Raw genomic sequence first — 26885 nt, forward strand, 5'->3', positions numbered from 1 at the left:
CATGTGGCAACATCCCAAGTCAGTTCACAAAAGGAAATGAAGGCAGAGCTCTTATCTAGTTAAAACAGCCTGGGGAAAGAAAATGGGCAAGTGGTTATTACCTACCGTGGCATTTGGCCCAGAAAAGAAAGGTTGGTATTCCTTTTCTTAAAAAAAACTGTCAGGAAACCTTAAATTATAATCCTTGCTTTAGAGCTATAGGGAATTTTTCTTTCCTGAATCCCAGGGTACTTGACATACATGAATTATTTGGCCCTTGGAATGCTTCCTTAAAAAGCAATTACTGCATTAATTTTTGTATAGGTGGGGAAGTTAAATAAGATTAAGGTTTGAAGAATTTACAAAACAATGTAAAGGCCCAACCTCTGGCATCTTTTCTGAACTCCTAACTTTAAGTGATCTGTCTACTTGGCCTCCCAAAGTGCTGGGATTACAGGCATGAGCCCGGCACCCGCCAAATCTCTGGCATCTTTTCTTCTTTCTTTTTTTGAGACGGAATTTCGATCTTGTTGCCCAGGCTGGAGTGCAATGGCGCCATCTCGGCTCACTGCAACCTCCACCTCTCCAGTTCAAGCGATTCTCCTGCCTCAGCCTCCCTAGTAGCTGGGATTACAGGTGCACGCCACCACGCCCAGCTAATTTTTGTATTTTTAGTAGAGACAGGGTTTCACTATGTTGGCCAGGCTGGTCTCAAACTCCTGACCTCAGGCAATCCACCCACCTCAGCCTCCCAAAGTGCTGGGATTACAGGCATGCGCCCCGCGCCCGGCCAAATCTCTAAATTCGCATTCCCTTGGTTTAGTGTTTACTGCTCTTATGAAGTGAGAGAAACCCCACTTGGCAAAAGCATGTTGGTATTTCCTAGAGAGGCTCTGGGTTTTTTTTTTTTTTTAAGTTGTTGTTTGTTTGTTTTTACTTTCATCTTTTTAAAGTTTCCATGGTAGCATGGTAGCGTGTGGTCTATTGAGCAGTCAGAAAGCCTGAGTTTGATTTCTGGTCTGCACTAACCTGCTATGTGTTCCTGTGCATTCCGATTTACCTCACTGAGGCCGTTTCTTCATGAGGAGAAACTCAATGAGGAAATGTGTGTTAAATCAGATTAATTATCAAGAGTTGCAGTATTATATAAAGCCAACAGAAGCAAGGCTGTTTTGGTTGAATTTGAAGAGGAACCATGGAGGTACATCCTTTCTTGCCCATCTGCATGGCCTGAGAATAACCTTCATATCCTCTCCAAGGAACTCTAGGATTCCTATGTAGAAAGTAGCTAGAAAATCGTCAGTCTTGATGGTTTCTAAAATCTCAAACTCTACCATTCAATAGTTCTATGCCTGTAAAAATAAGTAAATGTATAAAGGAATTCTTGAACTCCCTTGCAAAATACGCTTTACCCCAAGATATGGAAAACAACCATAAAATACCTTGTCGTAGCTTTTAGTTTTATTAATTCCAAGCAAACCTTACAATAAAAAGACTTCTCCTGTCAATAAAGTGAGAAAATAACAACTAACATTTGAGTGCTTACTATGTGCCACTCACTGTTCTAAGCACATCGCATGTATTAACTTATTTAATCCTCCTAATAACCCTAAGTCCTATTATTATCTCCAATTTTTCAAATTTAAAACCAAAGCAGAGAAGCAAGTAACTTGCCCAAGTTTGTTTAACTAGTAAGTGGCAGAACAAGCTTTGAACCCAGCAGTATGATTCAGACCCTATACTCAGATTCCTATATAAAATGTTATCCACTGTAATATCAAATCATATACAATTTTCTTGATGGAATCATAGAAAGATAAAATAGTGGAGTTGGAATGACTTAGGGATCAATGCATCCAGATCCTTCATTTTATAAATGAACAAAATGAGGCCAGTTTAAGAAGGGAAAAAAATAATCTCTTAATCTCTTGGCTCAGCTGAAAGTTCCACCGTTTTTTCTAAAGTTTCTCAAAATGATTTATATAAGAATTTGTACCTTAAAGACATTAAAAAAAAAAACAAAACAGGTATTGGCCAGGCACATTGACTCACGCCTATAATTCCAGAACTTCAGGAGGCCGAGGAAAGAGGATTGCTTGAGGCCAGGAGCTCAAGACCAGCTTGGGCAACAAAGCAAGACCCCAACTCTATAATAAATTACAAATTAGCTGAGTGTGGTGGCGCAAGCCTGTAGTCCCAGCTACTCAGGAGGCTGAAGCAGAACAGTCGGTGAAGGCTACAGTGCACCATGATCACACCACCATACTCCAGCCTGGGTGACAGAGTGAGACCTTGTCTCTAAAAACATAAAATAAAAATTTTAAGAATTTGAAAATTAAAAAAAAACAAATATCAACTCAGACAAACAGAAGCTTTAAGGCTCAGAGTAAATGATCATTAGTTTAGAAGGTTATTAATGCTTTGTTGTGGTGAATTTTTTATTTAAATTATCCAATTTAGCACTAGAAAGACACTTCGAAAACAGCAGCATCCAGAGTTCTGCATTGTTCGTTCAGTTATCACAAAGTAAACAGCTGTAGCAAGGGAATAAGACGTAGCAGGCTGTGCAATTCTGAACAACTATTGCTAAAATGCCTAAGGCCAAGAAGTTTTCAGCCACCCAAGAAGTATAATAATTTTCTCGAAGTTCAAAGCCAGGGATGTATATATGAATTAAGTTCTTTCATAAAAAATCTTTTGCAAAAATCTCAAATCCCGTACTTGCTCAAGTTAGGATGTTTGACACCTTTGAGAACCAACCAAACGATGACTATTTGGTTCAACCAGAGAACCTAAGAACCAACCACGAAAGCCTCAAGAATCAAGCCATTTCTTACAGGTTTATTTCACAACTGAATTGTAACAAGTTGAGTGTTCCCAGAGGTACTTCTTAAGATATCATAAAAGTAACTTATTTCAAGAGAAAATTACATTTCATTGTAGAGATGAAGCATAATGCTTCTCTAGTTGTTTTCTGTAGAGAGCTGAACATGTCTCAAGATAGATTTGGTAGATTTATTTCAAATATGAAAAATTCAGGAACCCCTCCCCAACCCTCTCCTACTCCCTGCAAAGCATATACTAAAAATATGGCAATTCCAACATTTTCTCCTGATTGTCTAAATGCCCTCTAATAAAAACTAGAAATCAACAAGGCTAAATTCTAGGGATTTTATGAGAACAGAACCAGTTAAGAAAAATAAGAACATTTTTCCCATTAATATAAAAGAAAAGATTAACACTTTTGCATGTAAGTTCATATACAAATAAATTTTTAAAAATTAAAGTGCATGAAAAAACATTTTAAAAGTTCTAGACATTAACATGGGAAAACAGCCAACTTGCTGTAAACAAAAGAATAATAAATATTCTAAACAAAAATAAAATTCTAAGCCCCCGAACCACTGAATGGACCCCTACTCTCAGCCAAGGGGATTTCAAAGAAACCTAAAAGACTAGTTCAGGCCATGATGGGAAGGGAGGATCGGACATGCCTCATTATACTCTCCTCTCGTTGGAATTCAGGCACAACTGACCAGCATTAACATTAAAAGACAGATCTTAAGACTGAGAAAACAGACTTTTTGTAGCAATAAGATAGCAACGTGACAGGAGGCCCTGAAAGAAATCCAAGTATTTTACTTCAAAATATCTTTATTTGATACATTTTGAAGTGACCTGGCAAAGCTGTCTCTCATGAGGAAACTCCATTCTGTAGATAATTCTCTCTCCTTTCCGGGTCTTTTCATGATCCAGGAGAGACTCAACTGAGTCTGGCACCGTTTAAGGTCTGATAGGAGATATTTACCACCTATTACTCTTTCTGAAGGCTGCTACCGGAAGGCTTCATCTAACAAGAACCTTGGCCTCCACAACTCTCCTTATCTTAACCCTAAGCATTTCTGTCTTAACTCTTTAGAAAGAAACTTAACTGTTTCAACCAACTGCCAATCAGAAAACCTTTGAATTCAACTATCAGCTGTAAGCCCAATACCCTCCTTGAAGTTGTCCCACCTTTCTGGACCAAACGAACATATAGGTTACATATATTGATTGATATCTGCCTATAAATTCTGTCCCCCTAAACTGTGTAAAATCAAGCTGTAACCCAACCGCTTTGTTTGGATACATGTTCTTAGGACCTCCTGAGGCTGTGTCATGGTCCTCACATTTGGCTCAGAATAAATGTCTTTAAATATTTTACAGAGATTGGCTTTTTTTTTGCTTTTTTCTTTTTCTTTTTTTTTTTTTTTTTTTGTCAACAGCATAGAAACATCCATACTAAACATACCTGGCAGAGGGTCAGTGCATCTCTCCCTTGCTGATGGTTATTCATTCAAACATGAAAGGGGAAAATAACTGGTCTTGTCTTTCTCAGGAACACACACTCTTTTTTTAGGGTCAGACTATTTTCTTCTTCAATGAGTTAAGTTTTACTAGAGACACTTAGTAGTATATTTGGAAACTTAAAATGTAATAGCAGTACCTCTTCTTTTCTGATCCTCTGTTTATTCCCTTACCTACCTAAAAAGATCAATCACTTACTAGGATTAACCCAACACTTAGGCTCAGTCAACTGCATTAACGTGTTTGGACTCTCAAAATACTATATTTCCTCAATTTTACCACATACTTTTTTTAAACATTTAAAAATTTCTAATATAGTCATTAGTTTAAATTTTTACATAAAAAGCCTCAAATGCCAGGGAGTGAAGAGAGGTGGTTCTCATTGCCTGTGCATTTGCAAGCTTAGAAATGTCTAAAGGAAAGGTATCTTTTCATTCATCCACCCAATCCTTTCATTCATCTAACAAACTGTTGTTCACCGAGTGCCTGTTTTGTATCACGTACATTTGTGGGCACAGGGAGTACAGAGTACAGTGATAGGCAAGCATCAATGATAGATTCTCAAAGAGTCTTATTCTAGTAGGGAAAGGTAGATGATAAACAATTGAACTGATAAATAAAGAATTTTCAATTGTGATAAATGTTGCAAAGAAAACAAGACAGAAAGATCAGGAAGTGGGGTAAGTCAGGGAGGTTTCTCTGATTAAATAACATGTAAGCAGAAAGCTGAGTGCTGAGCAGTTGCAAGGGCAGTCCCTGTAGAGAAAACAGTAAATGCAGAGGCCCTGAGGCAAGCTGGCCTGAGCTCAGCAAAATAAGGGAACATGGAGACTCACCCTGTTGACTTATTTACATGGCTAGCTGAACAAGAAGTTCCATTTAACTTAAATTTGGATTTCTATCTCTTGAACAAAATATCTTTCAAAAGATACATTATGATGCTGGACTAAAGCTAAAAGAGAAAAACGCAGAACTAAAGTCCATTGTTTCTAGTAAAGCAATGGCCCGTTTGGTCCCCATATAGAGATACAGCTGTTTAAATGCATCATGGAATAATAGGCCCACTCTCACGATGAAAGGCTTATAGGGAGCCAAATTCCTTTCCAAAGCTGTTATTGAACAGAGCATTTTTTTTTTTTTTTTTTTTTAATGGGTGCAGCACACCAACATGGCACAGGTATACATATGTAACAAACCTGCACGTTGTGCGCATTTATTTACCCTAGAACTTAAAGTATAATAAAAAAAAAATGAACAGAGCACCTTAAAGGACTATGTCTGTTTCCAGCAGACCTTCAAGAGAAGTTTAAAGGAATATGTAATGTTGTAGTCAATTCTAAATTACTAAAAACGCCAGAAGAGGCAGATTACTGCAAACAGCCTATCTGAGCACTGCAGCACACAATTGTCAAGGATCAATATCAGCTCAGAGGAATCATAAAACTCCAAGAAGCCTTTGAATCAAACATGAATGGTGACAGTGAAGAAAAAAGAAAAATGTCATCACATCAATAAACACAGGCTAAGTGAGTAAAGGAAGAAATGTGTGTACATTTCACACAATGAGGTTGTTTCCCTCCCAATCTTGTTATTAAATCCGCAGTGTGTCTTACAAACATGGACTCTCAGAATCATAGAAATACCACCGCTCTTTCTCCAGCCTGCTAAAGTGCTTGGAATTTCCACCATTAAGCTCTAGGAAGTTCTGTAAGACCATTTTATCAAGAAATATAACACAGTAACACATCGCAATCTGTTTGAAAAATGAGCATGATTTATCTTACCAGCCAGTCCTGGGAAACAGGTCTCGGAAAGAATGGAAGCCTTTCAAATTCTTTTTTTATGGAGATGGCTGGCAGCCAAAGGAGCCGGATTATAGAGACCCCAAACTAGACTGAAGGGATTGAGGGACAAATGAAGAGGAAGGGGAATGTCAAGGCAAATTTTCACAATGGCTTGCACTATTCCAAGTCACAGGAACTAATTTATCTCAGAAACACCGGGCTGATTGCTAAAACCAACATTGCCTTCTAGCTGCTTCCTAATAACACCCATTTCTGGGCTTTCTGTCATCCTATTTGGTCATTAATAGCAGCCTTCACAGAAACATAAATGAAACTAAGAAGTGAATATTTATCTTTATGATGTAAAATAAAATTACTTTGCCAAGTGTTTCAGCCAAGTGTTGACAGGAAATAAAACAGAATTCACAGGGATAGTGGATTTTCTAACAAGTTTGAGATGTCAGCATCGCAAGCTTTCAGGCAAAGTGCAACAGAAGGAACTGTACTTGTCATTACACCAACTGCTTCCTTCCCAGTGGAGGGTCTTTGTTCCTGGTACTATGACTCACTGGGTCACTAAGGACTTTAGTTGTCCCTCCACCATGGTGGGTCTTGGGCTTCTCCATTCAGTCCAGATAACACCTGTAAAGGATCTGAGGTCCCTACATAAAGCAACGCTCAGTAGAATTTGGCATTCATAGGATGATGAAATTTATGACATCATTATCCCAGTTTTCACGGTTATAATCCACAGAGAGCTTCTCTTTATTCTCAGAACTAGACCTTGTAGTGGCCTTGAATGTGCAAACATTACTCTTTAGTAACGTTTGAAGCAGAATGTGAAAATCTGAACCATGATTCAAAGCTACCCTATAATAACTAAGCTGCCATAGTTACCTAAGGCTGTTTCCCAATATGTTTTCTATGAATCTGCCTTTCCAATAGAGCACAGTGCAGGGAAAAGGGGAGGGGGCAATTGTACAAAAGACACAAAAGGTCCAATTTTAGTTTGGCCCATGACTGCCATGCCCTGGAATTCTGTACACTCTCGGAAAGAGAGTGTCACTGATTATTAAAAATATATAATTTCTTTTTTATTTTTTTAATTTTTAGAGATATGGGTCTTACTATGTTGCCCAGGATAGACTCAAACTCCTGGACTCAAAGGACCCTTCCCTCTCAGCCTCCCGAGTAGCTGGGACTGCAGACGCATGCTAATTAAGAATCTACAACCAGGGGCCAGGCGCGGTGGCTCATGCCTGTAATCCCAGCACTTTGGGAGGCCGAGGCGGGCAGATCACGAGGTCAGGAGATCGAGACCATCCTGGCTAACACGGTAAAACCCCGTCTCTACTAAAAATACAAAAAATTAGCCGGGCCTGGTGGCGGGCGCCTGTAGTCCCAGCTACTCGGGAGGCTGAGGCAGGAGAATGGCGTGAACCTGGTAGGCGGAGTTTGCAGTGAGCCGAGATCGCGCCACTGCGCTCCAGCCTGGGCGACAGAGCGAGACTCCGTCTCAAAAAAAAAACAACCAATCAGCTGTTGCTGATTCTTGATTAAGAAAGGCTCATGAAATACGTTTGAGCTCAGCAGGGTCTCCTCTCACTTGTCACATGTGGTGCTCTCTTTCATCAGGTTCTTCCTGCTCCCCCCATCTTGGCAAGCACATCTTTTTTACTGCACGGTATAGGGATACAGGCTGCAAGCACAGTCTCACAGAAACCGTTTAATTCCAAGAGGTCATGTGTGCTTATTTTACATAGTTCATGACCCACAAACCCGGGCATTGGTGTCAAAATGGCACACGTAACTTAGGAACTCTCCAAAAATATTTCACATAATCAGAATTCCTTTTTCATCTAGTAAGGAGACATATTTTTTCTCCTAAGTGTCTACTAAATGTTAATAAATGTTCTCTTCTTTAAAGAGTTCTGTCCATCTTGACAAGGCCTATAGCTCAAATTAAAGTCTCCTTCAAGGCTTTTCAGCATTCTATATCTCTTTGGTTTCAACTTATTCAACAAATCTCCCCAAATTGTATTTCTCCTTTTTTTCATAAGAAGGCATTCCATCTATACTCTCTCCTTCCCTTCTATTCTTTCCTTCTGATTCACCGAGAAAATTGTCATTGGTCTTGTCCATGTGTTACATAATAGAAGGGGAAAAGGCAAGGGTACAGCCCAACACAGTGCTGATTTAGAAGGTGGAAAAGACAGTAAAGACTGCCTGGTGGTGGGAGTGGCCATTCACAAGCCCAGCAGTAGAATCATGGAAAGTGGAGTTCGAACAAAATCGAGGGCTACAGACAACTCCTGCATCTGACTGCTATTACCTTGTCACAAATCCTGGCAGGCAAGATGACAAAGCAGTTACATCAGGACAGTTGGCAGTGGCAGGTATGAACGTGGCCCCTTGGGCTTGTCACTCCTCTTTACTGCACTCCCAGTTCATGACACCAGACAGCAAGACGTGAGCCAGACAGGGGCAGTGGAAGCTGCAGGAGGAATTGAAGTCATGGAGCCAGAGATGAGAGGAAACAGGCCAACTCTATTTACAAAGGAGCACCAGCAGGAGAGTGGTGTGAGGATTAACATTCCATGCAGGGTCTTTCAGATACATGATCTTCTTCTGTCAGCTCAACTGAAACCCAGGAGGTTTCCTGAAGGTGAAACCAAGACCCTTGTACCTCTGAAGCCGCATTCTGTCTAGGGTCCATGTTTGGCTGTTTTGAGAGGCTGGGAGACAGGGCACCAAAAGAGTCCCTGTCTCACAGGATCTTTCCTAAGAGGAATGGTCTAATAAGACTGGTCATTATGGGCTTTGGAGTAACACAGGCTTAATGCCATTGGCGACTCTGCCCCTTTTGGTTGTGGAAACTGGGCAAATGCCTCAAGCTTCTTAATTTCATATAAAAAGCATATATAAGCATATAGCAAGTACTTGATAAATGTCATTTTAGACCCTGTCATTTCTGCTAGCCCTAGACTCCAGCAAGGTCCATTTACAATGGATAGCTGACTATCCATTGTTTGAATGTTGATAGCACATTTGTGAACATGAAGAGAGGACAAATAACAAGAGGTCTGGAACTGGAAGAAATTCCAGCCATCGGTTTTAAAAGACCAGGACCAGTCTTCAGAGAGGCCACTAGTGACACTCTGCTCTAAACTTCTTTTTGCCAAAGAAGTGCCACCCTCCACCCAGCCCCCACCCCCATCTCTGCAAGTCCTTACTGGCGAGAGGAGGATACTTTTCTAATTAAAAACCTGTGATACATGGCCTGACGAGTATTCTTAAATGTAATTAAGGGGACCATAGTACAGAATATTTCCATCTGGTTCTAGTTTAGCCAATCTAGTAAATGATCCAAAGGGTCCCGTGCTTAGAGGGCAGTAAGACAGTGAAAACGTCCTAAGACCCCTCCCTGCACAGCACCTGCACCCCCGCTGCCCAGGGGGCTGCATCCATCTGCACATGACTCACCCTCCCTGTGCAAAGCATGGGGGTGGGGAGGGGAGCGCCAGTATTATCAGCCATCAGCACCCTGGGGTGAACTGATTATCAGGACAACTAAAAACACACCTAATAAAGCCTTGGAGACACATGGCAAGCACCTTGATGGACTAGAAGCGATTTCTAAGCCGAAATGCTGCTTCGAATGCAATGTCAGCTGGATGCTTGGTGAGCAGAAATAGAGAGGGGGAAACGGAGCAAGCGCGGCATAGGGGTGAGTGTTGTTCTGATTCCTAAGTTTACCTAAGACTGGGGCCACGGGGTCGGGTGTCCCCTGGGACCTACGTCTCATGCAGCCTGGGGTCCAGAGCTGGCAGGAACAATGGAGATGGGGCCCAAAGGCTGTCATCGCTGCTTTTTCTCGAAATGCCCGCCCGGGTCCTGTCTGGGGCTCCCGCCTACGCGCTCATCACGTGCACAGCCCAAACTTTTCAGAGCCGGCCCGAGGCCTGCGGGCCCGGGCGCCAGGGTGTTTTTTAGGGTTTTCTTTCTTTCTTATTTCCCTTCTTCTTCTGCACAGTTGATGATTTTCTGCAGAAAAACAACTGCGAAAAAGAACCTATTTCATTTCCAGTTCCCATCACCGCGATTTCCACATGGATGTGACGTGACCCCAGCTTCCGAAATGCCCAGGTGACTCACGCGGGGACACCCCGGGGCGGGGCGAGGGAGTTTCTCCCGGCGCCTGCAGGGACCGGGCGGGGCGGGGCAGCGGGGCGGGGCAGGGAAAGGGAGCGGGGCGGGGCCCGGAGGCCCGGTAGGGCGGAGGCCGCGCGCGCCCCTCGCCCCCTGCGCCCTCTGGCGGCCGGCTGGATGCAATTCGCAGCCCGACCCAGAGAGTCACGTGACTTTGGAAAGTCCCGTGGAAATCCCCGGGCCTCCAACCCGCATACAACTGAAACGGGGGAAAGCAGACTGCGCAGTCTGCAGTCTTCGTGGCGGGCCAAGCGAGCTTGGAGCCCGCGGGGGCGGAGCGGTGAGAGCGGCCGCCAAGAGAGATCACACCCCCGGCCGACCCTGCCAGCGAGCGAGTCCGACCCCGGGCGTCCATGGAGCGTCGCCTCCGCCAGGTCCTGGCCCCGACCCCTGCCTGCGGCGCGCTCCTGCCTTGACCGGGACTTGGGACTTTGCGAAAGGATCGCGGGGCCCGGAGAGGTAACCGCCGCGCCTCCCGGAGAGGTAACCGCCGCGCCTCCCCGTGCCGTCTGCCTCGGGCTCACAGCAGCCAAGGGCTGCGGGTGCATGTTGGGCAGCGACCCCCGGGCTGGCACCGTCTACCTGGCGTTGGTTTTGCAGCGCTCCTGGACTGGGAGTTTGTTGGACGTTTGTTTCTGTCTGGGTTTTGAAGTGCTGGGAGTTGAGGTCACCGCTGCAGAGGTTGGAGTGACAGCCCTGGATACCTCCAGCCAGCTGTTCCTTTCAGATAATGCACGGAACTTAAGCTGCAGCTGACTGGTGAAGAGGCGCCCCTCGGGCCCTCCGATCGGTTGGTCGTTGGCGCTTTGCTCCTTTCGTGTCTTTTTTGGAGCCAAGCGTTGCATGCTCATGGCCACGTAGACCTTGCAGAAGCGCTGCGGCTTTTTCCCAAATTGTGCAGGACCAGCCCGACTGGGCGTAGGGTACCGCAGTGGCCGCCAGCCCGGCGGAGGTGGGGAGCTTCAGTCCCAGAGACAGCCTCCCAGACGCTCAGGGGTCCTTGCAGGGGGCTGGGATCCTGGCGCGGGGTCCAGCTTTTCCAGTAGCAGCAGTGTAAGAGAAGTATGCATGTAGACGTGGGTCGCTGGCCCCTGCTCCAGCCCCTACCCCACGGTTAGACTGTCTTTGTCAGCCAGAGTCGTCCCACATCCTGCCACCTGGCCTCTCAGGAAAGCAGTGGCATTAAGTAAGGAAGGAGCTTAACTCTTTTTGAGCCCGCTTTGTTTTCAGTTCTCCTCGCCTCAGATCTTCTTGCCTTGGAAAGCCAGTCTGGTCAAGTGTCTCAGGGCAGCATTTTGGCAGAACCATTGTTAATTAAAGGGGATTCTGGACCCGCAACCTTAATGTACCAGATTATTGAGCAGCCAATGAATACCTCATCCTCATTGTTTAAGGTGCTGCTTTGATTTTTTTTTCAATTCTTTGTACTATTTTTGATTTTTTGGAGAGACATATCCGCAAATTTGGATGAGGTATTTGTTGATAAATAATTCATCAATTTCCACAGTGCAGACAAAAATGTCTGCCCAGAGTGGAAAAATAAAACAAGGGGGAGAAGAGTTTGAGTAATGGAGAAGTTCTGTGGAATCCTAGTGACAAAAGTTGAGAAATTACCTTTAAATAAGACAGTGAGGTAACAAATGTTAAAAAAAAAAAAAAAGTTAAGGGTAATATTGCATTGTTTGCCACTTTATAATGTATCTGAAACATTTGTTCTTTAATCTTAAGTGTAGAGAGGTCCAAGAACTGGAAATTTGGATAGTGGGTTTTGATTTCTAAGGAGGCAGTTTTACAGGCTGTGCAAGGCTAACCCTACCAATGAGATCACACTGGTGTATCCAATATTGACATTTGCATGTCTTGCCTATGGTTTACAGCTCTCACTATTTTAGATCTTTGGTGAAAAATCTGTAGATTCAGAAGAGAAAAATAAAAGAGTCAGACAAGCAAAAAGAGATAACACCTCGTTTGTTTAAAATCTTCCTACTGCCCATCTCTTTCCATCTGATCGTGGCAGGCACTGTAGCCACAGGTTTGGTGTTGTGGGATTGCAAGGGGCAGGTATTGAAAGACGTGGCTCCTAGACAAAACGTTGCCCCTGAATGGCTGTGGGATTTGAGCAGTACCTGTAACTCCATTGCCTTAGCTGCAGACTAAGGTGGTAGTGTAATTTCAGGGAAGGGAATAAGGTCATCTTTGACTTTTAGTCCTATCATCAAGCATGGTGATTGGCCTTCAGTAGGTGGTCAGGTAATGCTTGTTGGGTGGATGGGTGGATGGATGGATGGATGGATGGATGGATGGATGGATGGACGGACAGACAGACGGATGGATAGATGATATTGTGAAAGAGACTTTTGCTGTGCCACAAAGGAAAGGTATATGTGTTATTTTTATCCTGCTATGATTTTGCCCAATTCCGCCTGTAGAGGACGTCTGACATCAAAAGAGAGCACCATGTGATCCAGAGAATGACGCCCCCCCCCCCCCCCCCATGCCTTTCCCAGCAATCAGATTAAGAATCCCAATCTAAAACTATCACCAGAAAACTCCTCAGGAGAAACCATGGGTCATCTAGTCCAACCCCTCTCCTTTGAGTGGGCCACAAGAATTTAGACCACCTTATCAATGGTGTTAAGAGAGTCTAGACCCACACAGAAGTAGCTACCCTAAAATCTAGGTTTCTTCTCCTCCCTCTTCCATAGGTTTAACATTTTTATTAACTCGAGAGTTGCCCTGGCAAATAAGATGTTGCAGGAATGGAATTAACAATCACTGTGAAATTTCCTAAGGAATGTCTTTGTGCTCTGAAAACGTCTTCATCTTCTTGGAAATTAGGAAGTGTGGCCAGACACCCTACTAAAGGCTAGTGAATCAGAGCTGGCTTTTTACAGTGTTCCACACTGGAGAGATCCCACATCATGTTAATTTGCATCATCCTGCACTGTTGGCATGGGTTGTAGATGCTGGTCTTTGCCGCCTTTCCTCCTTCATCTGCCAGAGTGGCCTCCTGGTGGAAACTTCTTTCCTTGTCTGCTTCTAGACTTTCATTCCTTCTACTAGTTGATTATGCTTAAAGATTTCAGGGTGAAAAGCCAGGCAGACTTGCCTCTGTGTTGGTACCTGGAGGGTGATGATAAAATTTCATTGGCAGTTGAGTTAAAATGATTGAGCTCCAATATCTGTTCTTAGAAGTATAGAATTTATTGTTCTATTATTATTTTGTGGTTTTTCAGTTTTTGTTTTCGTAGAGACCTAGGTCTCACCATGTTGCCCAGGCTAGTCTCAAACTCCTGAGCTCAAGTGATCCTCCTACCTCAACTTTCCAAAGTGCCAGGATTAAAGGCATGAGCCACCATGCCTAGCCTATTGTTAGTCTGTTTCTTATTCTGATATGAAGTCCGGTGGGGAGATTCTGAAGGAATGCTGACTGCTCTTAAAATTGCAAAGCATTTTGCTGGAAATGGACCTTTTTACTGATTAGAAAACATTTGGTTTTAACTCTTTATAAACATCAGAATAAACTTTATGAATAAACACTTTATAAATACTTCTCTTTGGGGCTAAAGAGGAAACACCAACCAGCAGCCTAAGTGACAGCATAAAATTGCAAGATTTTTCATCAAGTATTTTACTGTCCTTCCAGCATAGGGAGGGAGTGATAACTCAAGAGTTTGCCCAAGAGCAGGATTGCTTGGTGGTGGTCTGAGGGGAGGAGCTACAGACTTGTCAGGGCTACTTTGAGCCCTTAACTGGCATCCGGTACTCCCCAAATCCAGTGCTGTTCAGGGTGGCCTCAGAATGAAACGGGAGCTTAAGATGGTTTTGAGGAGCAGTACCTGTTGCTGACAGACAGGGTTGGCTCCCTGACAAACATTACTGAAAACACGGGTTATTCCCCTCCTCCTCAGTACCCACTCTCTGCCTTCCTTCTCTTGTTTAGGCTAATCTTTTAAAGTGATGTAACTTAAAACAGTCCAGTGTGAGTTAATCTCTGGGGCCAGCCAGTATCCCGGGAGTAGAGGTGCTAAGATCTTTTGCCTACAGATCAGGGTAATGACAAGATCAAACACTGGGGTTTCCTGCAGGCAGCTATAGAGGAGTCGTATTAAAGTCAGGCTAATGGAATGACTTTTTTTTTCCTTTCCTTTTCAGGTGTTGGAGAGCACAATGGCTGAACAAGTCCTTCCTCAGGCTTTGTATTTGAGCAATATGCGGAAAGCTGTGAAGATACGGGAGAGAACTCCACAAGACATTTTTAAACCTACTAATGGGATCATTCATCATTTTAAAACCATGCACCGATACACACTGGAAATGTTCAGAACTTGCCAGTTTTGTCCTCAGTTTCGGGAGATCATCCACAAAGCCCTCATCGACAGAAACATCCAGGCTACCCTGGAAAGCCAGAAGAAACTCAACTGGTGTCGAGAAGTCAGGAAGCTTGTGGCGCTGAAAACCAACGGTAAGACTTGTTCTGTTGTGTTTCTTTTGCCTGGGTGATAGCTCAGGCCTGCTGGGTCCCCATTCATGAAACTTTAATAGCACAAGCCCAAACTCAAATCAGTCTTGAGATTTAGTATTGAGACCTTAGTATAGAATCTCTATTTGGGGCATGTGATAATAGCAGACTTGTTTTGTGAATCTATTTATTAAGAATATTTTCTGATTGTGTATATTGCAGAGCACATTGAGGCTTGGAGGATGCATTTGTAAACACCATACCCCGATTAGGTGATTTGTTTTTAATTCTTGCAAATGTTTAATCATCTGTAAAATAGCCTTCTCTGGCCCGTAATGGAAATGTTAAAAGCCTTTAAGTTCAAAAGGAAAGCATGGTGTGAAAACTGGTAGTACATTTGTTTCCCACTGTCATTAGAAAATGCTTTTGATGTTCTTACACTTCTTGAATTGGTAGCATTTTATGGGTTAACCAGTGAATGGCTGTTGAAGACATGAAGAACTTCTTTTGTCTCCTCCTCCTCTCTGACCTAGGTTCTATTGCCTATGCCCTGCAAAGTGAAATAGACAGATAGCTGAGATTTTTTGCATGAATTTTAGACTTCACCTTCATTATTTTTAGGGGTTCTTAGTCACTGAATTCCTTCCTGTCTGTGCTGTTCTGCCAATGGCCTTTACCACTAGTCGCTATTTCCTATTCCAAGCTTTACTGTTTTGTGTTTTAATCATTTCCCTTGGGTAAGAATTTGTGCATCAACAGGAATGTCAAAGCATACTGTTTCATGCAGGCACAAAATTCTACTCTATGGATGTGCATAATTATGACAATAAGCAAGTAGACTGTACAAGATCAATTAAATGCTCATAGTCTACATAAGAGCAGGAATCTCAGGTCCTTATATCTGTGACAGTCCCAAACCATCCTAATGGAAATAATATGTCCAAGGGCAGAAAATCCTTGTTGACAATGATTACGATAAGAACACTAACTTAATTAACTTCATTGGCACATTAACTTTGGCTTTTTTTGACTTGGGTAACTTAGAGTGATTGGTGGACATGGGTTTTTAAATTGTGATTCTGGGGGCTCTTGTACATTACCCCAACATCTTGCCTAGATTTATGAAACACTGATTCTTAGAAACGTAGATAGAAAGAAAACTGGGGATAGCTACTGTCTGCATTGTTCTTGGCATTAAATTAAGTGATACATAGAGGTAGGTAATTATGTGAAGTCATCATCACGGGGTTTATGTGCCTGACAATTTGTGGTTTTAATCCTCTCCCATTTGTTACCAAAAAGAGATGGAGTCAACTTTGGGGGAGTTGGAAACAAAGATTCTGCTGAATTAAAAATGTGGTAGAAAGGGGAAAACCTTATTAAGAGAATTAACTGACTTTTTGCTTTATTTCCTTAAGAAAGGAAATGCTCTATTTCCACTAGAAAAAAAAAAGGAATATAAATAGGAAACACTTATTTTGCAAACATGTCATTTAAATCAACAAGGAGACACACTACAAATAAAACTACAAAAGCAGGTGCATTTTTGTAACATTTTCTGGGAAATCATTTTTAGACTCAGAATCCTTTTGTTTCTTCACTTTCAAGAAAACTCCTTAAGATTCTAAAAAAGGAAGAAAAGAAATTTAGGGAGGGAGGAAAACAAATGACTTTTTCTTTGATTTTGATTAGCACCTTTAAAAAAAAAATTAATCCTTCCCCTGATAGGAGGGTTCTTCAAAGGCAATATCTGTTTGGGGAGGGGGTGATTCACAAGTTTGCATTTGAGGATATGAGACTGTGGTGAATGAGGAAGGGAGTAGGTGGCATAAAATTGAAACTTCATGTGAAAAATTCCAGCGTCTATTGGCTGGAGCGATTTCACTTGTATAATGAGTAGCCCTATTCCAGCTCACCCTGACCACACCCACTTGGAAAGTCCAGGGTGCACTTCACAGTTTAAATGTCTACACACCAGAACAAAAAGTACAATAGCTGTTGCTCAATTGCTAGTCAAATAACTTAGCACTGGGGAATTCCAGATGTTACTTAGGGAATTTTATACTGGTGCATCTCAATAAAGAACTGAAAGTAAGCACAAGAAGAAAAAAAGCCTTATCTTTGCTCTAGATTTTGCAAAGGGGAAATTTCAATATTGAGGTTTTTGGTTTCTTTACAGTTTGACTATAATTACAATTTGATAAAATTTCAAATAGCTTTATTGCCCTACTTATAGACTAATGTAAGAAAAAATTTAACTTTTCTTTATAAAAATTATTTTGCACTTGCCAAAGGAGATTAAGGAGTTAACTTTTTTTGTTTTAAACATTCCCCCAAAATATTTATTGTTTGGGGGTTGAAAAAAAATGCAGCCCATTGAATTGTGAGTTTTAAACTGGAAAGGTCACAAATTAATGGCATACAATTAAACCTGTTTTTTTGTTTTTTTTTTTTCTTCTCAAAATGTCAGCCCTAAACACTGAATTATTTTCAAATTTAGACACCCAGGTGCTTTTTAACTTTTGTACTTCACAGTTACTAACAAGCAGGTTTGCATAAGGCATTTTAGAGAGCCGGACTAGCAGGCCATAGGTAATTCAGTGTTGTCAACACGACTTTACACACCAGGAGAGGAAACTCCCAGAGGCCAAAGGCTAAAGTGGAATGGTCAAGTCATTTGCCATTGAGTCACAGCCAGACCATCCCTGTCTAGCAAGCCATGCCTGCTTCCTGGTTTGTGCATGTTGCCCTGTGTGCTCTTCCTTAGAACTAGAGAGCAGCAATGCCAGTGTCTTCACCAGCAAATCAAGGGATGGTAGGAAGAGATAGGGCTTTAGAGACCATCACTCACTGCCCTCATTTCACAAAGAGGAAAAATGCCCGGAGAACTTAAGGAATTTCCCCCAGGTCACCTAAACTAGTTAGGAGCAGAGTTAAGCTAGAACCAAGGTCCCCTGGCTCCTTTGCAGTTGGTGTCATTCATTAAAAAGAAGAATGGAAAGAACTCTTTTTTCCTTAAAGCTGTCATCATCTTGTGAAGTATCAGTTTGCCCTTGACTAGGAAATTAAACCAAATTAAACCATTCAGTCCCCTAGAATAGCAGTAGGACTGGTTTATTCTGAAAACCTTTGCTGGGCCTTACATGCAGATAACTTGACTATCCTTCTCTTCTCTTCCTTTCTGTCCTCAGGTGATGGCAATTGCCTCATGCACGCCACTTCTCAGTACATGTGGGGCGTTCAGGACACAGACTTGGTACTGAGGAAGGCGCTGTTCAGCACGCTCAAGGAAACAGACACACGCAACTTTAAATTCCGCTGGCAACTGGAGTCTCTCAAATCTCAGGAATTTGTTGAAACGGGGCTTTGCTATGATACTCGGGTATGTTTTTCCCCCTGATTATCTACTAACAGAGCGCCATGGTGGGCACAGGGTACCCCTGGGCGAGTCCCTGCCCTCTGGTAGCATCTGATGGACTAGGTCACATGAATTTGGCTAAGCGAAGCATACTCAATGGAAAACACCAGAAACCTCCAGTGGGACTCACCCAAGGCTTTTGCCCTGCTTTTGGTTAGCAGATTCCCAGCTGTAGATCTGTTCGTGTAGCAGCGAGTCTTTTGATCATGGCCTTTTCCACTGGGGTTTTGTTGTTTTTTGGTTTGATTGCCCTTAGCTTTGCTGAGCCAGCCAGTAAGATTAAGACACGTGCCTCACCATCCTCAGTCACAAGTTTGGAATTTTTGTGAACATTTGGATAAGGGGCTGCAATATGATACCTCATCAGGGATTTTTTTTGAAAGCAGGTGCTGTCCCCGTCCTCCCCAACTTTTGAGTTTGCCTTGTAGTGGAAAAAAGTAAAGGAAGAAAACCGAAATGGGGAAAAAAGGGTGATCATTTGAATCATGGTTTCATGAAAGAGGAAAAATAAGCTGAGTTATATAAATGAATAATTGTAGAGTGATGTCAGAATGACTTTTTAATACAGGAGGAACAGGGTACATTCAAGCTTTTTTTTCACCCCCCTCCCCTTAGAACTGGAATGATGAATGGGACAACCTTATCAAAATGGCTTCCACAGACACACCCATGGCCCGGAGTGGACTTCAGTACAACTCACTGGAAGAAATACACATATTTGTCCTTTGCAACATCCTGAGAAGGCCAATCATTGTCATTTCAGGTGAGATGCCTGCAGATCACGGATCTGTACTTAAATTCTTTCAGCCTTATGCCTTGGCTCTTGGAGAAAACCACACTGCCAAAGTTCAGGTAACAGAGTTCAATGGAATTTGATGAAAGTCACCTAAGGGCCTCATTTTTCTCTTTCTTTGAACAGACAAAATGCTAAGAAGTTTGGAATCAGGTTCCAATTTCGCCCCTTTGAAAGTGGGTGGAATTTACTTGCCTCTCCACTGGCCTGCCCAGGAATGCTACAGATACCCCATTGTTCTCGGCTATGACAGCCATCATTTTGTACCCTTGGTGACCCTGAAGGACAGTGGGCCTGGTGAGAAAACTGTATTAATTCACATTTATAACTAGACACTGAAACATCAGGGCTTTCTTTTTTGCTTCTTCTTGAAACAGTCTTATTTAAGTATATTATTTTTATTTAAATATATTGTTCTGTGACTTGCTTGGTTAGTAAGAGTAATGCAGTAGCAGTAATCATAATACCCTCATATCTTTTTGAATATGACTTGGAAAGTACTTTCATACATGGTAAATTAAGGCGCACAGTGCCCTTAATACAGTGCCTGGTATGGAGCAAGTAAATACCTGTCAGGTTAGCTTTTTTATTTCTTTTTGAGACAGGGTTTCCCCCTGTTGTCCAGGCTGGAGTGCAGTGGCACAATCATGGCTCATTGCAGCCTCAACCCCCTGGGCTCAAGCAGTCTCCTGCTTTGGCCTCTCAAAGTTACAGGCATGAACCACCATGCCTGGCCTGTTAGCTGTTATTTTAATAGCTTCATGTGGAATAAGCACTGTGCTTTGGATATGTTATTTTATTGCATTTTTATCCTTTTAGCATTCTTGTGAGATGTAGGCCTTGGTAGCCTTATTTTACAGATTAGACAGTTAAACCTCAGAAAGGTCAACTAACCTGCCTAATGCCACACAGCTTGATAGTGACAAAGCCAGGATTCAAACTCAGGTCAGTCTGATTCTAGAGCCTGGGACTTTAACCAATAAGATCCACCACCTCCAGGCTGGTTAATATTATGTGAGTTTCCTGGAAACAGTGCATTTTTATATTAGATTGTAGCACATTTTGTTTTCCCATTTGGGTTTAACTGTGGCTGAGAATACTTTCCTATTCTGTAAATTATATCTTTTATACATTTTCAAAATGAGATCTACTTACCTATGGACTTGTTTAGTAGAATACTGTTTTACTTATGTGTTATTTTTTTTCCTCAGAAATCCGAGCTGTTCCACTTGTTAACAGAGACCGAGGAAGATTTGAAGACTTAAAAGTTCACTTTTTGACAGATCCTGAAAATGAGATGAAGGAGAAGCTCTTAAAAGAGTACTTAATGGTGATAGAAATCCCCGTCCAAGGCTGGGACCATGGCACAACTCATCTCATCAATGCTGCAAAGTAAGCAGTTTATGTTCAGCTCTCTCCTGTGTCATCTGTAACTGTCTTCAACCTCAGCCACCTGAGTTGCTGCCACCCTGAAGCTCAACAGTAGAGTGATTTGCGGCCAGTTTCTGCCAATGGGAAACAAATTCAGAGTCTTGTGCATGGTTAGAGAGGATTATGTAAGGCAGTACTAACTTGGGTTTCAAATCAAAACAAGTCATTTATCCATAATGATTTTCCTGGATATCTGGATCCCAAAAGTCAGAATTGCAGAATTATGGGTTTTCAAAGTGCATTTACATCAAGGATAGTTGTTGTTTCTTGTTTTTGTATTTTAATTACTCTGGTACGTTTTTAAAAGACTAGTGAAAACACTTGGAAACGAAAGCCTTTCTCTCTTGGCTTCTTGGTAAGAACAGGCACATCAGACATAGATGGGGCTGTAGAATTGTTTATGTTGCAGCTCATGATTCTGCCACACGGAGATGGGAGGAAAGCCCCAGAATACCCTTTGTGCAGGTATCCGGTCTTTAAACATTGGCTTTATGTTAAAGAGATGCCTGTTTCTGAGCACTTGAAATGCACAAGAGATGACAAGGAGGCCATAAGAGAATCTGTCTCTCAATGTGGAGATTAGCAAATTACAGAGTCAACAGTAAATAGACAAGTGCCTTTGAGTGTGTCTGCGTCTTAGTTACTCATGGCTGCTAATGCTGGTGGAGACCAGACACAAGTTTAAAGTTAGTAACAGCAAAATACCCAACCTGAGGTTCCAAAGTAGTTTGTACTATAAAGTAGACTAGTCCCAAACGAATGGCCTGAGTAATATTTTACTCAGAATTTGATCTCTGAGAAATTGGAAAGTCAACTGATTTTTTTTAGCCCTTGTTTTAGAACTATCTGTAATTTTTGGCTGGACCAAGATTGATTAAATGAAACTGTGATTTTAAAAATAAGGAAGTCTTAGCAAACTAACTGACATCATTCTTGACTCGAACATGTTGGGAAATGTGTCGGATCATGTTGCATGAAAAGTGTGAGCCCTTCATCACAGGCCTGCATTTCAGTAAATGGTTCTATAATTCTTGCTATAATCCACATTCTAAAACTTTGTTCTATGGGCTAATGATGTAAAATCTTGTGTGTGATTTTGTGTAGTCTCATACATATTTTTTCCTTTTGGTCTTCAGGTTGGATGAAGCTAACTTACCAAAAGAAATCAATCTGGTAGATGATTACTTTGAACTTGTTCAGCATGAGTACAAGAAATGGCAGGAAAACAGCGAGCAGGGGAGGAGAGAGGGGCATGCCCAGAATCCCATGGAAGCTTCCCTGCCCCAGCTTTCTCTCATGGATGTAAAATGTGAAACGCCCAACTGCCCCTTCTTCATGTCCGTGAACACCCAGCCTTTATGCCATGAGTGCTCAGAGAGGCGGCAAAAGAATCAAAACAAACTCCCAAAGCTGAACTCCAAGCCAGGCCTTGAGGGGCTCCCTGGCATGGCGCTCGGGGCCTCTCGGGGAGAAGCCTATGAGCCCTTGGCGTGGAACCCCGAGGAGCCCGCTGGGGGGCCTCATTCGGCCCCACCCACAGCACCCAGCCCTTTTCTGTTCAGTGAGACCACTGCCATGAAGTGCAGGAGCCCTGGCTGCCCCTTCACACTGAATGTGCAGCACAACGGATTTTGTGAACGTTGCCACAACGCCCGGCAACTTCACGCCAGCCACGCCCCAGACCACACAAGGCACTTGGATCCCGGGAAGTGCCAAGCCTGCCTCCAGGATGTCACCAGGACATTTAATGGGATCTGCAGTACCTGTTTCAAAAGGACTACAGCAGAGGCCTCCTCCAGCCTCAGCACCAGCCTCCCTCCCTCCTGTCACCAGCGTTCCAAGTCAGATCCCTCGCAGCTCGTGCGGAGCCCCTCCCCGCATTCTTGCCACAGAGCTGGAAACGACGCCCCCGCTGGCTGCCTGTCTCAAGCTGCACGGACTCCGGGGGACAGGACGGGGACCAGCAAGTGCAGAAAAGCCGGCTGCGTGTATTTTGGGACTCCAGAAAACAAGGGCTTTTGCACACTGTGTTTCATCGAGTACAGAGAAAACAAACGTGAGTGAAATGGTTGACTTCCTAACACAGCAGCTACTGTCCAGAAGGTGTTTTGTTCCTGACCTTTAAGAAAAAAAGCGTGTGTGGGCAGTCAGGCAGAATGGTCAGGACCTACCGTGCTTTTCTACCGGCTTGTGCAGGGGACAGTCACGGCGGCCCTGCCAGCCGCCCATGGAGGCAGAAGGCACTGCGTGATTACGGCAGCTCTTAATATCACGTTCCAAAAACCAGTGTGCCCTGTAGACCGAGCTCATGGGATTTGCTTTTACTAGACCATTCAGGTCTGGCATATCTAAGAGAGTCTAAGTTTAAACTAGACTTACTTTGCAACTTAGATATAATAGAACAATCTTAAAATCTGAAGAGTAGTAACTGAAAAGACGGAAGTCTCTATTGACACTGTAAGGAAACAGATGTGGTTTGGAGAAGGGTGACCAGGTAATGCCTGCTCTTTGCCTGTTCCTGTGACCAATCAGTGCTTCAAGTTCAAAATGAGAGATTGGTAAAGCCAAAGATGTTTCCATAATAGGGATGTTATTTCTTTTGCTGAGTTTATATACTTAAATATATACATATATATATTTCTATACATTTAAGGCTGGCCTAATCTGTATTTGGAACCCATTTATTTCTCTAATGTCAGCATCTCTGTATCTGTGGGGTGACCCCTATGTGGTACTAACTAGCATCCATTCTCGTGTAGATTTTGCCGCTGCCTCAGGGAAAGTCAGTCCCACAGCCTCCAGGTTCCAGAACACCATTCCGTGCCTGGGGAGGGAATGCGGCACCCTTGGAAGCACCATGTTTGAAGGATACTGCCAGAAGTGTTTCATTGAAGCTCAGAATCAGAGATTCCATGAGGCCAAAAGGACAGAAGAACAACTGGTGAGACATTTTGAGGAGCTTTCCCTCCCTCCCGTGTGTCCGCTGCTTTTTGCTGGAGCATTTTCTTCCGACAATGACAAGCAGGCTTTCCTCTCTGCCAGGTTCTGTCTCCTCATGATAAAGGATTAATTCAGAACCTGAAGGGGAATGTCCATGACACAGTGGCTCCCCAGGTCCGAAATGCTACCTCCGATTTTCATGCTCCAAGTATACTTTCAAATTTATTTTAAAAACAAAGAAACACAGCCATTGCATAAAACTTCTTCAAGCCTCCAAAAAGCCAGATGGTGATCAGAGGCTTCTTTGATTTGTAAGAGAAGCACAGACATCTAAAAAGCAGCCCTTCTTAAATAATCCTTTATCGTAAGGAGCGAACAGACAGAGCTTCCCAGGGGCCTCCCTCCGCACATCAGAAAAGCCAGCTTTGACAGATAGGTGTGTCGCCTGTTGTTTGACCGATAGGTGTGTCGCCTGTTGTTCACAGAATGGTAGGGAAGCTATCTAAGAACAGTGGTTTTTGGTCCCAACAGAAGAAAGCCAGGGAAAGTTTGCAGGCCAACTTAGGCTTGGCGGTTTTCCTCAGCCTCCCTGGGGGCCAAGTCAGCTTTCCTTGAGGTTGGAAAGAAACATCCTTCGAGAGCTCTGGCTCATAGACTGCAGTGCTCCCCTGTTCCCTTGCTCAGGCAGGTAAAGCTCTTTGTCGACTCCACACTATCCAGTGAGATTTCATTGTGCTCTCCCTAAGAAATGTCAGCAATAGTTTCCTGACTTTTTAATGATCTGCCTGTTCTTTCCACTCAGAGATCGAGCCAGCGCAGAGATGTGCCTCGAACCACTCAAAGCACCTCAAGGCCCAAGTGCGCCCGGGCCTCCTGCAAGAACATCCTGGCCTGCCGCAGCGAAGAGCTCTGCATGGAGTGCCAGCATCCCAACCAGAGGATGGGCCCCGGGGCCCACCGGGGTGAGCCTGCTCCCGAAGACCCCCCCAAGCAACGCTGCCGGGCCCCCGCCTGTGATCATTTTGGCAATGCCAAGTGCAACGGCTACTGCAACGAGTGCTTTCAGTTCAAGCAGATGTATGGCTAACCCGAAACAGGCGGGTCACCTCCTGCAAGAAGTGGGGCCTCGAGCTGTCCGTCATCATGGTGCTATCCTCTGAACCCTCAGCTGCCACTGCAACAGTGGGCTTAAGGGTGTCTGAGCAGGAGAGGAAAGATAAGCTCTTCGTGGTGCCCACGATGCTCAGGTTTGGTAACCAGGGAGTGTTCCCAGGTGGCCTTAGAAAGCAAAGCTTGTAACTGGCAAAGGATGATGTCAGTTTCAGCCTAAGGTTCCTCCTCTCCTACCAAGCAGGAGGCCAGGAACTTCTTTGGACTTGGAAGGTGTGCGGGGACTGGCCGAGGCCCCTGCACCCTGCGTATCAGGACTGCTTCATCGTCTTGGCTGAGAAGGGAAAAGACACAGTCGGGCGGGTTGGAGAAGCCAGAGCCATTCCACCTCCCCTCCCCCAGCATCTCTCAGAGATGTGAAGCCAGATCCTCATGGCAGCGAGGCCCTCTGCAAGAAGCTCAAGGAAGCTCAGGGAAAATGGACGTATTCAGAGAGTGTTTGTAGTTCATGGTTTTTCCCTACCTGCCCGGTTCCTTTCCTGAGGACCCGGCAGAAATGCAGAACCATCCATGGACTGTGATTCTGAGGCTGCTGAGACTGAACATGTTCACGTTGACAGAAAAACAAGCTGCTCTTTACAATATGCACCTTTTAAAAAATTAGAATATTTTAGTGGGAAGACATGTAACTCTTTGGGTTATTACTCTTAACTTCTAAAGAAGTTAGCTTGAACTGAGGAGTAAAAGTGTGTACATATGTAATATACCCTTACATTACATATGAGGGTTTTTTTTAAATTATATTGAAATGCTGCCCTAGAAGTATAATAGGAAGGCTAAATAATAATAACCTGTTTTCTGGTTGTTGTTGGGGCATGAGCTTGTATATACACTGCTTGCATAAACTCAACCAGCTGCCTTTTTAAAGGGAGCTCTAGTCCTGTTTGTGTAATTCACTTTATTTATTTTATTACAAACTTCAAGATTATTTAAGTGAAGATATTTCTTCAGCTCTGGGGAAAATGCCACAGTGTCCTCTTGAGAGAACATACTTGCTTTGAGTCAGGTTGTGGGCAAGTTCCTGACCACAGGGGATAAATTGGCCTCTTTGATACACTTTGCTTGCCTCCCCAGGAAAGAAGGAATTGCATCCAAGGTATATATATTCATCAAAGTTTCATGCTTCTCCTTATGAAACTCCAACTATGTAATAAAAAACCATACTTTGTGTTCTGTTAATGACTCTGCATGTCCTACCTCCTTGGAGATGAGATAGGGAAGGAGCAGGGATGAGACTGGGGATGGTCACAGGGAAAGATGTGGACTTCTGTGATGGTTTTATTTTCTGTGTTAACACTGTGTCCTGGGGGGCTGGGAAGTCCCCTGCATCCCATGGTACCCTGGTATTGGGACAGCAAAAGCCAGTAACCATGAGTATGAGGAAATCTTTTTCTGTTGCTGGCTTACAGTTTCTCTGTGTGCTTTGTGGTTGCTGTCATATTTGCTCTAGAAAAAAAAAAAAAGGAGGGGAAATGCATTTTCCCCAGAGATAAAGGCTGCCATTTTGGGGGTCTGTGCTTATGGCCTGAAAATATTTGTGATCCATAACTCTACACAGCCTTTACTCATATTATTAGGCACACTTTCCCCTTAGAGCTCCCTAAGTTTTTCCCAGACAAATCTTTATAATTTCTTTCCAAAGATATCAAATAAACTTCAGTGTTTTCATCTAATTCTCTTAAAGTTGATATCTTAATATTTTGTGTTTATAATTATTTCCATTCTTAATGTGAAAAAAGTGGAATTATTTATACTTATTATAAAAAGTATTTGAAATTTGCACATTTAATTGTCCCTAATAGAAAGCCACCTATTCTTTGTTGGATTTCTTCAAGTTTTTCTAAATAAATGTAACTTTTCACAAGAGTCAACATTAAAAAATAAATTATTTAAGAACAGATTGTGATGTTTTCAATTGATCAATGCTGAAAGAAAAAGAAAGGCTCGGATGTTAAGACTATGCTTCGTAAGCAGCTTTATTTTGAGGTGCACCTGAGCAATGCACACATCTCTCATCCATGGTGGCAAGGCAGCTTTTCATAAATAATACCTGTATGAGGTCCAGGCCCAGTCCTCAAGCACAAGCCCCCACTTGACAACGAGGACACTTTTCCTCTGATGGGAAGAGGAAAGGGATGCTAGGACCCTGGGGCCCTTTTAAGTTTCCTGCCCTAAACTTTCATAAAGTGAAGAAGGAGAAAACAGAGAGGAGGAGGGAAAGACAGGAAAGAGAGAAGTAGGCAGGAAGGAAGGAAGACTGATGTAAGATCTCCTGGGTCACACAAAGCAGAGGAGGCAGCGTGGCTGTGCTGGCTGCCAGAACTAGGAAATTAAAAAAATAACACATCCCTC

At 43.2% G+C, this 26885-nt stretch overlaps 1 protein-coding gene and 1 long non-coding RNA gene across 5 annotated transcripts in view; one reads left to right on the forward strand and one right to left on the reverse strand.

The window, feature by feature from the left end:
* Positions 1-11523, reverse strand: part of LOC116472904 (uncharacterized) — a 43561-nt gene extending 32038 nt beyond the window's left edge. The window contains exons 1-3 of the long non-coding RNA XR_004249201.2: positions 10902-11523; positions 9867-10168; positions 8443-8604 (exon numbers count right to left, since the gene is read on the reverse strand). This is a non-coding gene — a long non-coding RNA (uncharacterized LOC116472904). The remainder of the gene's footprint in view (positions 1-8442; positions 8605-9866; positions 10169-10901) is intronic.
* On the forward strand, positions 10543-26431 carry TNFAIP3 (TNF alpha induced protein 3). 4 transcript variants are annotated; one of them, XM_032160124.2, is made up of 9 exons: positions 10543-10802; positions 14475-14784; positions 17973-18163; positions 18815-18962; positions 19119-19289; positions 20204-20384; positions 21560-22479; positions 23183-23364; positions 24166-26431. In XM_032160124.2, exons 2-9 carry the CDS (start codon positions 14490-14492, stop codon positions 24448-24450), a joined length of 2373 nt encoding a protein of 790 aa, XP_032016015.1. In that variant the 5' UTR covers positions 10543-10802; positions 14475-14489; the 3' UTR covers positions 24451-26431. The 4 variants fall into 4 exon arrangements, with proteins under 4 accessions (XP_032016015.1, XP_032016022.1, XP_032016005.1 ...); XM_032160131.2 differs by having other exon boundaries at positions 10543-10778; XM_032160114.2 differs by having other exon boundaries at positions 10557-10693; positions 24166-26370.
* The last annotated feature ends 454 nt before the right edge of the window (positions 26432-26885 follow it).

The sequence above is a fragment of the Hylobates moloch genome, unplaced genomic scaffold (genome assembly GCF_009828535.3).
Source record: "Hylobates moloch isolate HMO894 unplaced genomic scaffold, HMol_V3 SCAFFOLD_2, whole genome shotgun sequence".
Taxonomy (NCBI): domain Eukaryota; kingdom Metazoa; phylum Chordata; class Mammalia; order Primates; family Hylobatidae; genus Hylobates; species Hylobates moloch.

Bases quoted from the DNA above. Each gene is read 5' to 3' on its own strand.
- TNFAIP3 (XM_032160114.2), top strand. From the start codon at position 10,673: ATGGAGCGTCGCCTCCGCCAG. The intron at 18,164-18,814 runs GTATGTTTTTCC...CCCTCCCCTTAG, and splicing joins GGCTTTGCTATGATACTCGG to AACTGGAATGATGAATGGGA. The intron at 23,365-24,165 runs GTGAGACATTTT...CTTTCCACTCAG, and splicing joins AAAGGACAGAAGAACAACTG to AGATCGAGCCAGCGCAGAGA.